This window comes from Lolium rigidum, chromosome 7, assembly GCF_022539505.1.
Source record: "Lolium rigidum isolate FL_2022 chromosome 7, APGP_CSIRO_Lrig_0.1, whole genome shotgun sequence".
Lineage (NCBI taxonomy): Eukaryota > Viridiplantae > Streptophyta > Magnoliopsida > Poales > Poaceae > Lolium > Lolium rigidum.
This window is the reverse complement of record NC_061514.1, coordinates 99,130,977-99,142,755: the sequence shown is the minus strand read 5'-3', so window position 1 is coordinate 99,142,755 and position 11,779 is coordinate 99,130,977. Positions and strand designations below refer to the sequence as shown.

General features: G+C 46.1%; 1 protein-coding gene across 1 annotated transcript; it reads left to right on the top strand.

Moving 5' to 3' along the window:
• The first annotated feature begins 237 nt into the window (after positions 1-237).
• Positions 238-3,922, top strand: LOC124677548 (dolabradiene monooxygenase-like). Its single transcript, XM_047213530.1, has 2 exons — positions 238-1,131; positions 3,249-3,922. Exons 1-2 carry the CDS (start codon positions 238-240, stop codon positions 3,870-3,872), a joined length of 1,518 nt encoding a protein of 505 aa, XP_047069486.1. The 3' UTR covers positions 3,873-3,922.
• Positions 3,923-11,779: the final 7,857 nt, after the last annotated feature.

Here is an 11,779-nt window from a genome sequence, read left to right as displayed (position 1 = left end):
CCATAGATCACGGCGCCGTTAGAATTTCATTTCCGGGCAGCACTAGGGGTGCTGCATGAGAGTCGCGACACGAGGGGTCGAGCCGTCGAGGTGTCGCGTCTTCACCCTAATATCAGTCTCCTGCTGATGGTGACGTCTCTCTTCAGTCCGTTTGTTTTCCACACTTAGTCCACCTGACCGACGAAGCAAATTCCTTCCGTTAGAACGTGAGATTATCGCCCAGACCCCAGAGCACAAATGGAGGCTGCCTACGTCTATCTCGGCGTAGCTCTCGTCTCGCTGTTCATTGTGCTTGCTAACCGGAGGCGCTCGGCGGTGCATGGTGGCGACGGCCTGCGCCTGCCGCCGGGGCCGTGGCAGCTGCCCGTGATCGGCAGCCTGCACCACCTGGCCGGGCAGCTCCCTCACCGCGCGATGCGTGATCTGGCGCGGCGCCACGGGCCGGCCATGCTGCTCCGGCTCGGCGAGGTGCCGACGCTGGTGGTGACCTCCCGGGAGGGGGCTCGCGAGGTGATGAAGACCCACGACACCACGTTCGCGACGCGGCCCCTGAGCTCCACCATGCGCGTGATCACCAACGGCGGACGGGACATCGTGTTCGCGCCGTACGGGGACTACTGGCGCCAGCTGCGGAAGATCGCCGTCACGGAGCTCTTCACGGCGCGCCGCGTCCTCTCCTTCCGCGCCATCCGCGAGGAGGAGGTCGCCGCCGTGCTCCGCGAGGTCGGCGAGGCCGCGGCGGCCGAGCGCCCCGTGGTGGAGATGCACGCGCTGCTGTCGGCGCTCGTGGCGGACAGCACGGTGCGCGCCGTGATGGGCGACCGGTGCAAGGAGCGCGACGCGTTCCTCCGGGAGCTCGATCGCTCCATGAACCTCGCGGCGGGGTTCAACCCGGCCGACCTGTGGCCTTCGTCACGGCTAGCGGTGCGGTTAAGCGGTGCCGTGCGCCGCGCCAAGGAGTGCCGCGATGCCATCTACGGCATCCTCGACGGCATCATCCAGGAGCACCTGAAGAGGATGGGCAGCGGCACAGACCAGGACTACGACCTGCTTGACGTTCTGCTGAGGATTCAGAAGGAGGGTGGGCTCCAGTTTCCGCTCGACATGGACGCTATCAAATCCGTCATCTTCGTAAGTCTTCTCGGTAACCGGCTTTTCTGACTTTCGTCACTATCTTTGCATGATCAGCAGTGCTATCACGAACTCACGACCATGTGATGTTTTTCGTATGTTGGCGTATTTTTTGTTCACGAACTATGCCAAATTATTGAAAACAGGTGTTTTTTTCAGTCGAGACTGAACTGCACATTGCTGAACCTACGGTCCCGGTCATATAGGAAAATTGTGTCCAGTTTTATGTCAAAACGCAACTGTTAATCTCAGTACACTAAAATTTGTGGCTGCTAGGTGGAACTGTGTGGAAGCAGGGGTGCAATTTTAGCAATACTTCCAGTTGATTTTTATTCCATAAGTTATAAAAAAGTGAGGTTGAGATAGGTTTTTTTTTTCTCCGATATTTCCGAAATCCTGTCGGTAATTAGTTTTCTCGGTACCCACCGGTATAAGTAAATACCGGCCAAAAAAATATAATTTGATAATTCTAAATATTTTTGATAAATTTAGGATTTTTTAAAAAAATAGAAGTTAAAAAATATGATATTTTAGAAGTTAAAAACACTGTGGATACATACACCTTTTCTCCGTGTATCTGCTAAGTTTTCTTATGCAATATGTTGTATTTGGGTTACACAAAATCATGGAGTTGTGGCTCTAATAGGACACATATATCTCGATTTTGCTCCCCCACTTTGTCTTTTTTAGATCACCTATGAAATGATATATTGATACAATTGTACATACTCTCTCAGTTTCATGTTTGTCGAAAGTCAAACTACTTTAAGTTTGACGATGTTTGTAGAATAATATATCAACATCGAGACCAACTAATTATTTTCATTATATTCATCATGCCGTAAATTTTTATGCTATATAGATTTGACATTGTACACATTGACATGTTCTCCGATAACTTGGGCCAAATGTATAAAAAAATTTACTTAAGAAAAACTAGAACATCAATTATTTAAAACGGAGGAAGGACTATATTATTATTTTTATTTTGCAAAGGAAGTTCTTGAATTTATTTTTAAACACAAGCTCACGATCTAGAATGGTTATTCTGGCCCAACACCATGCCTTGCTCTTTGGTTGGGCCCGGATGCTAGTGTAGCAGGCCAGTGGCGCAATAGGGCCTGGAGCACTGGGAGGTGCTACACACCACCCTGGTCGGTGCGGACCAGGCACCGCACCCCCTAGGGTGCCTGTTGGGCCGGCCCAGTGACGTTTGCTTTCGTTTTTTTTCTTCTATTTTTCTCCTTTTCTGCTGTTTCATTTTTTTCTTTTTTAAAAATTTAAAATGCCAATGGGAAATTTTTTCGGAAAAACAAAAAATTCCAAAATTTGTATATTTTCGAAAATTTGAAAGCATTATTTTCTAGCTTTTTATTTTTTTATATGAACAATTTTTGGATTTGAACATTTTTTAAAATTTGAACATTTTTTAGATTGAACATTTTTCGAAATGAAAATATTTTAAATTTTGAACATTTTTTGATTATGAACATTTTTTGGATACGAATAATTTTTAGCTTTGAACATTTTTTGTTTTAAACACTTTTCAAATTTGAACTATTTTCAATTTTGAACTTTTCAGATTTAATTTTTTTTATTTTGAACAAAAATAAAAATAAGCAGAAAAGAAAAATAAAACAAAAAATAAAAGAAAAAGAAAAGAAAAAAAGAAAAGAAAAGAAAAAACAGAAATAGAAACAGAAAACGAAAAAAGAAAAAAGATGAAAATGGGCCGGCCCAATACCCGACCAGGGTGTGCGGTGCCTGTTAGGCACCGACCTGGTCGGTGTATAGGATTTGCCGGAGCACTAGTCTAGCGAGGCCTAGATTGTGTAACAGTTGTTATTCCAGATTTTCGCAGAAGTGGATCTTTTTTCTCTCGAGCTCCAGTGAAACATTGTGCTATATCATTAAAAAATGTATATATCACTCCATCCCTAAAAAAAAGTATATATCACTCCAAGTTTTTTTCAAAAAAGTTCTCAAGGTATACCTATTTTCTCACTTAACCATTTCTCCGATTTTTAGTTGCCGCGGAAATTGACCTATGGTTATTCGGCGCCCAACATATTCTCAAAATCCTCATGTCACTGACTCCACAAATGTTTTTCACGCAGGACATATTCGGCGCCGGCAGCGAGACAGCAGCGACGACGCTGGAGTGGGCAATGGCAGAGCTGATCAAGAACCCAAAGGTCATGGAGAAGGCAACGGCCGAGGTCCGGCAAGCTTTCCAGTCCCACGGCGCCGTATCTGACCATGCTCTGAGCGATCTCCATTACCTACACCTCGTCATCCGGGAGACGCTGCGGCTGCACACGCCCCTGCCGCTGCTACTCCCGCGAGAGTGCCAGGAGCCATGCCAGGTACTGGGGTACGACGTTCCGCGGGGCACGCAGGTGCTGATCCACGTCTGGGCTCTGGGCCGCGACGAGCGCTACTGGCCCGACGCGCCGGAGGAGTTCCGGCCGGAACGATTCGAGAGCGAAGCCGCCGCGGCGGACTTCGGGGGCAACGACTTCACTTTCCTGCCGTTCGGCGCCGGCCGTCGGATGTGCCCTGGCATGGCCTTCGGCCTCGCCAACGTCGAGCTCCCGCTCGCGAGCCTGCTTTTCCACTTCGACTGGGAGCTGCCAAGCTCGACGGAGCTCGACATGGGCGAGGCTTTCGGCCTCACCGCGCGGCGGAGGGCCAAACTCCTGTTCCGTCCGATTCTCCAAGTACCTATTCCCGGAGTATAGTGAACTTTTAAACCAGACGTATATATATCCTCAGTTTCCTCTGAAATAAACAAAGACGTGATCATCGGGGTTTATCTGTGGGCCGATACCTGAACTATCACGATCCTCTCCCGGGAAAACGTCACCAGCACATATATGCCAACTTTTGTGGCACATATCTCATATTTTAACCAAACTAATGATCATTTAAAAAAATGAGGAGGCCTAATAAATTGGTACGGAGGGAATGGGATAAATAATTTGCTCATGCCATGCAGTCAACTAATTAGCCATTGAGATTTTCAAATTAATTGTTCAAATGGGCCAAAATATCATAGTTACCAACACATTTAACCACCAAAAAGAGTAATTAATATTGTCACTGGTGTATACCTGGGCATGTGTCGGGCCAGGCTGGGCCTCGGGCCGGGCCAAGAAAAGCCCGACGTTGAAAAAGTCGGCCCAAGCCTGGCCCGGGCTCGACCAAATACCCACCAAGCCCATCGGGCCGTAGTGTAAATTGACGTTTTCGGGCTACCTAGGCCTGCCCCGGCCAGGCTGTCGGGCCAACATTTTCCGGCCCAGGCTGTCGGGCCAACATTTTCCGGCCTAGGCCTGATTTTTCCAGGCCGGGCTTCGGGTCGGGCTGCCCATGGCCAGGTATACACTGGTGTAGGAGTTTATATAAATATGCTTATACTAGAAATCGTTATTGAGATATTATTTACATTGTATGCTTCAGATATCTTTACAAAAAATATCTTTTTCATTATATAGTTATAGTTATGCATCATAAAAAAATAAAGAATGACTTTGGTTACAAAATACTCACACAGTTTCATAACTGTTGTTGTGGTTTTAGTTTAAATAAGAAATATGAAATGGAGACATGGAGTATAGTTTAAATTTGGCACAACATTAGTGCACTTTGAAATTTACACTCATTACCGAATAAAGAACACATCAACTAGTATTAGCAATATTGATGGATATGTGGTTAACTTGGCCAAATGAAAAAAACATGTACTCATTAAGACCCTAAGATGCTAAATAAGATGTACAAAGTATTAAATTTTAGTACAAATTGCGTTTGTTGATTCTTCGGTGGACCAAGTTTTCTTTGGATTGTCTTTGTGTATAAAATATTGAAAAATGTCAATGAAGTCTCACTTTAATTATGTTTATCGGTAATAATATTATTGCAGGCAGCAACGGTGAGGTAGCAGTGTAGTGGAGGCGGAAGAGTTAGAGATCTTCCTAGGTTGCCAGATGGGACATGGAGTATAGTTTAAATTTGGCACAACATTAGTGCACTTTGAAATTTACACTCGTTACCGAATAAAGAACACATCAACTAGTATTAGCAATATTGATGGATATGTGGTTAACTTGGCCAAATGAAAAAAAAACATGTACTCATTAAGACCCTAAGATGCTAAATAAGATGTACAAAGTATTAAATTTTAGTACAAATTGTGTTTGTTGATTCTTCGGTGGACCAAGTTTTCTTTGGATTGTCTTTGTGTATAAAATATTGAAAAATGTCAATGAAGTCTCACTTTAATTATGTCTATCGGTAATAATATTATTGCGGGCAGCAACGGTGAGGTAGCAGTGTAGTGGAGGCGGAAGAGTTAGAGATCTTCCTAGGTTGCCAGATGGGAGGGGAACAAAAGGGGGTCAAGGGGCCGCCTCTAAACCCTAATCTCATTCTCACACTAATGGGAGTGTCTCTGTTGTGTCGTTTGCAAACCCGTATCAGGCGCATGTAGATAATGTTCGACCACGTCCTCCAATATCGGATGGCCTCCATATTTTTGTATGTTAAGCTACTATTTACTACTATTAATCGACCATACCTCTAATAAAAAAATTAAGCCTATTAAATGCATTGAACCATGGTACCACTTCAAATCTCTTGTCCTTCTCTTTGACTCTTTCTCATTTAGCACGAGCGCAATTATTAATCGCAGATTCTACACAGATTTAATTCCGTCACAATTTCCTCAGAATAGATCATGTAAAAGAGATTGTAACATGAGGTTTAAGTGGATGGATATTTTCCTCCAAAACATAGTGCAATCCAATCCTATAGGAAAAATTCTTATGCATTCACAAGGATTCAAACCTACGAATCAAACGGTGCCCATACAAAAAAAAATCTTAGATGAAAAAATCCTACAAAATTCGTATAGGATTTCTTTGAATCTAGAAAGCCCATAGGATTGAGATGTCATGTCTACTTAAACCCTACGGAAAGAAAAAATTGTTGTTGATACAACAACAACAACAACAATGGTTGCGAGCGGCTCACTTTCCCCTTTCCTTTCTCCACCCCCTTCCTTGACAGTTTCTAGAGAGAGGCCGGGCCGCTCCCGAGCCTTCTCCGGCGGCTTTGCCGGCCGGAGATGGCGAAGGAGGGGTGCCGGAGTAGATGCTAGGGTTAGTTTTTTAGGTTTCGGCTATATGCCGGTAGTTTGGAGTAGAGTTCAAGATCGTCTGGATCGGACCTTGAGCATCGTGTGTTGTGGCTACGTCTTCTCGAGCTCCGGTGGTCGGAGACGGTCAGATTCGCCACCCCGGGGATTTCCGTGTATAAGATCTAGCTCTGATACCCTGGATTTTGGATGCTGGGCTGCTATCTCTTCCTCCTCTAGCCGGCCATGGAGGCGAGGAGAAGAGGAAGGATGGTGCCAGCACCTGCGAATCTGGAGGTGGGGGTCTTTTTCTAGCCTGGCGTGCCGACGCCGCGTTAGGCTATCGCCGCTGAGTGACTCCGCCGTACTTCCGAGGTGGGAGACGGTGAGGCCTGCTTGTGCGACGAGCCCCTGCTTCAATAAGTGTCCTCGCCTTCTCTGCTTGGGTGGCCCGGTTCGTCTCCTTCTCCTCTTGGCCGGCCTCGGTGGCGAGGGAGAGGAGTGGACTCGTGCGGCTGCGACGACCCTGCAAGGGTGGTGCTCGAGGTTCCTGGAGCGTGCAACCTCGACAGCAGCCTACAAGCGTCGGCTAACTCCTGTCGCCGCTATCTTCGGCCATAGGGTTGGCCCTGCTGCGCTCGACCTCCACTTTGGTTCAAGCTTTCTCCTCCTTCGATGGAGGGACTTCTCCGAATCCGGCGTGACGGTGAGCGGCGCTTCTTCCCCAAGTGGTTTTGTCCCCGGTGGAGGAAGCGGCGGTCGCGCCCGCAAGTCAACAACCGTCGGCGATGGCTTTGGACTCGATCGCGTTTGCACGCATCTTTGTGGGGTGCTGGTTACAAAATATAGGGACTCGGTTGTAATTTTTCTTTTCCTTGGGGTCCTCTATGTAATTTTACTCCCACCGACGATATAAATGCATTCTTTAGGTCCTTCGGGACCTTTCTTGTTCAAACAAAAAAAAAGACACAACAACAATAACAACAACAAGAACAACAACGACAACAACAAAGCCTTTATTCCCAAACAAGTTGTGGTAGGCTAGAGGTGAAACCCGTAAGATTTTGTAACCAACTCATGGTTTTGGCACATGGATGACAAGCTTCCACGCGGCTCTTTCCATGGCTAGTTCTTTGGTGATACTTCAGTCCTTCAGATCTCTCTTTACGGACTCCTCCCATGTTTAGTGTGGTCTACCCCGTCCTCTCATGACATTATCAGCACGCTTTAGCCGTCCAATATGCACTGTAGATTCTGGAGGCTTGCGCTGAATATGCCCAACCCATCTTGGACGATGTTGGACTACCTACTCTGCAATCGGTGCTACCCCAACTCTATCTCGTATATTATCATTCTGGACTCGGTCCTTCCTCGTGTGGCCACACATCCATCTCAACATGCGCATCTCCGCCACACCTAACTATTAAACATGTCGCCTTTTAGTCGGCCAACACTCAGCGCAATACAACATTGCGGGTCGAACCACCGTCCTATAGAATTTGCCTTTTAGCTTTTGTGGCACTCTCTTATCACAAAGAAAAATTGTTGTTGGTAATAGCAAAGATTTTTTTTCATGAGGTATGAGCTCATGCTTTTTTTCCTAGAATGTGTACTACAAAATTCTTATAGGATTGATTCCTATGAAATATGTTCCTATGAATTAAATATGATTTAAATACTAAAAAAATTACATAAATTCTATGAATCAAAAAGCCCTTAGTTTTTTTTGCAAAAAAAAGAGCCCTTAGTTTCCTCCAAAATGTACACGTGATCTGTGCGTATGCCTGAACTAGAGCCACCTGCGACATACTGCCTGACTGAAGCTACCCAGGGGCCAGATGCCATCCATCCCCAAAACAACGAGAACCGGGTTCCTTCCAAACGCGGATCTCACGAGTGGAAAGTCCTGCCGGCAAGGATAAAATGATGAGGCAGGTAGCGTACTTAGCACATCTCCAATCAGTGTTGAGTGCGACTTGTCATATCACATGTCCCAAAGACAACGCGATATGGATCAGAGGTTAGGGATGATAATCCTGTAGCGGCAGCCCTCATTAACAATTTAATATCCATGGGGTGCTCATCTCAGCGCGACGCGTCACAGGATTTGCAAATTGGTTCTGCGATGGAGACTTGACACCTTCCATGTATCCAACTCGACAGCTCTCTCCGCATCATGATCGGAACTGAACCCATCCGATGGATGTCAGACAAACTACCCCGGTAGTAGGACGGCATTGTCTGTTCTTAATTCAGACGGTGAGGTCGGACCGTCGGAGGCGATCTCCTTAGCTAATGAGATCTCGCAGATGCCTGCGATGCGATTCGGAAAGCTTGTCGTTGGGATTCCTAGAACGTTCCTGATGAATGATTACTCGAGTAGCATTAGTTAGCTGTTAGTGTTTGGCACGGGATAAGCTGAGGAGGTACAGTGCTTAAAGCAGCCTGTTTTTCTTATCCAGACGCCTCCTTTCGCAGCGCAGCCATACAGCGATCGACAAGTCCTAATCATCTTTGTCTCATATGATCATGCTCTTCTTCTCGCTTAGTCTTATACAACTGCTTTTGATATTCGTCTGGGACGAGTGCGTCCCGCTACGTATCGAGGGCTCTTCTTTTCAGTAAAGTTGCAGCAATCAGAGGTAGTTTAGCTTAACTGAAAAGATAAATCTACTACCTAGATATGACCGAGTCCAGTGATCGAGTATCACATTCATATTCCACCGAGCTGTGGAAGTAAGATAAAGCTACTCACTCCGGATCATTTTTTTCCAGGTTTAGTCCGTCTTGTAGCAGAGTCTAGGTTTAGTCCTGTAGCTGAGTGAAGATTGAAGATTCTGCGGAAAGATTACTACGTGCCACGAGAGGGACGTACTTCTGAATCTCGGTAGAGCTCGTGAGAAGGAGGAGAGGATAACGCGATGGATTTGTAACCTCTGTCCAGATTTCAGCTGGTAGCAGACGTCTTCGTCCCGATGTTACAGTCGAACAGGACACGGCCGGAGATAGAAGAGACTGAAGAGTGAAACACCGCCGCGACTATTCCGCGCGCTCGCGCATTACCCGGCGACGGTTCTTTCGTCTGCTGCGCGCACAGAAACACGACAGCGGCGCCGGTGGGCGGTGGCCGGCCGGATGCTCCGTGCCGTGCCGTTCGCGCAACGGCGCCGTTTGTCTCTTCTTATACGTGTTTGCTGTATTTGATTGATGGTAGCCAACAAGTTATGAGGCGTACGTTTGGTGGCTGCACGCTTGTTTTGGTCACTTGGTGGCGTGACTGGCGTCCCAGCGAGAACGTATCCTATGAAACGGGAGAACTCTTGCACCTGCTGCACCCACTCTTTATGGACCATTGGATATTAAACAAAGGGACGTGATGCTGCGCTTCACACGCACGGACTGTTGGCATATTGCCAAGACGATCTCATTATTTTTCTGAATTACAAGAATCGTCCTGCGAAGCTGAAGCTGAATCATCTGAATCCCCAACATCATGTACATCAGCACCATGGGACCTTTTTTTTCGATTACCCGCAGGATCAGCGAGTTTTGTATTTAGTTAATTCGCAAAAAAGAGTTTTGTATTTAGTTGGAGGAAAGGCCAAAAGCCGTACAAGGAGAGCACCACCTTCCCCAGCAACCATAGATGGCCAGGGAAGAAAAAACCTAGGTTTATACGTTTCCTCCGGAAGCCCACCTCCACCCCTAGCTCTTAGACGATAGTTAATCCGTTCGCGCCACGTGTACATGATGGAGGTGAGGGTATGAGCCGCCGTTTCCTCCTTGCCCTAGAACATGCGCACATTCCTTTCAAGCCAGAGGGATCGGACGACAAGCATGATCAAAGAGTTTGCTTCCTTGTGCCGTTTACCTCGGAGAACGGCGACTACATCCGACCACCACTCAGACAGACCTAGCGCAGGCGTATGTAGGTGGTAGTCGAGAGCCACGTCCACGCCGGCCTAGACATGTACTCTGTAGGGGCAGAGCAGGGAGATGTGATCGATGATCTCGTCGGACAAACCACATAGGGGGCAGGTGACATGCGATGGTAGACCATGGCGGGTGAGGCGATCAACAGTCCAACATCGACACCACAACGCCAGCCACACATGGAATTTGAATGCCATGGGAGCGAATGCATTCCAAATGTTGGGGGCGCGCGCCCGCCATTGTCGTGGTACCTTCATGCTGGATGTAGCACGCCGAGCGGGAGGAGAAGTAGACATGAGCGGTCCATTTCCATCAGAACTCGTCAACACCGGTCCTTGTTGGCATGCTGGCAATGGCCGCCCACAAGCGCAGGTATTGCTACAAGGCGAGCGCAGATAATCTTGAGAAACAAAAAAAACAACAGTTTAGTAATTCTTTCCTGAAGTGTGTGTTAGGAAATAGGAATTTTGCTTGGAATCATCTCTCTGGTGTTGGCTCTACAGGAGGGATTTTGGTAGGGATTAACCTTGATCTCTTTGAGTCATTTCTTGGGTTATTAAGAACTTCTCTGTCAGTGTAATAGCTAGGAATAAAATAGCTGATATTGTTGTTAGAATTACTACTATCTATGTCTCTCCTTATGATGAGAAGAAGGATGAGTTTGTTTCTGAATTACATGGATTTTTCCTTAACTGGAAGGGCCTACAATTGTTGGTGGGGATTTTAACCTTGTTAGATCCCAAATAGATAAGAGTAATGGCAATATTGATCATAGATGGGCTGATAAGTTTAATGCATGGGTAGAATTATGGCCCTTGGTAGAAATTGGGCTCTCTGGAAGAGCTTTTACTTGGACCAATAATCAAGAGAACTTGATTATGGGTAGAATTGATAGAATTTTTTGCACAAATGAGTTTGAGGAGAAATTCCTTTTAGCTCATGCTAGGGCCTTGCCTAGGGTTGGGAGTGATCACACTCCCATCATCTAGGATTCTGGTTTTGATCAAATACCAAGGAAAAGTGGATTTAAATTCAAGAAATGGTGGTTATCTAGACCTGACTTTAATGATTTAGTGGCTAAAGCTTGGGGCCTTCATAGAGGGAATAAATCTGCTATTGATAGTTGGCATGACAAATGTAAATATTTTAGGAGAATAGCTAGAGGGTGGAGTGCAAATTAACTTAGAGGCAGATATTGGGAAACATGAAAGGGAACTCATGGAGGAATATGATTCCCTTGACATAATGGCTGAAAACCATCCTCTAGATGAGTTGAGTAGAAAAAGATTAGATGATATTTTGACAGAACGTAATACTTACTGGATTATTGAAGAAACTAAAGCTAGACAGAGGTCTAGAGATAGGAATATCCTGGAAGGAGATAGGAATACTGCTTATTTTCATGCAGTGGCTAACCAAAGAAGGAGGAAAAAAAAGAATTAATATACTAGAAGGGCCTGAGGGCCCTGGAACTGACCAGAAAGGTATGCTTAGAGTAGCAACTGAGTTCTATAAGAACTTGTTCAAGAAAGAAAACAGACCTGATATTAGATTGTTGGATGACTTTTTCTCTCACGA

What these genes read in the sequence shown, in the direction of transcription:
- LOC124677548 (XM_047213530.1), top strand. Translation starts at nt 238, where the DNA reads ATGGAGGCTGCCTACGTCTATCTCGGCGTAGCTCTCGTCTCGCTGTTC. An exon ending in CTATCAAATCCGTCATCTTC is followed by an intron (nt 1,132 to 3,248) that starts GTAAGTCTTCTC and finishes TTTTTCACGCAG; the next exon opens with GACATATTCGGCGCCGGCAG.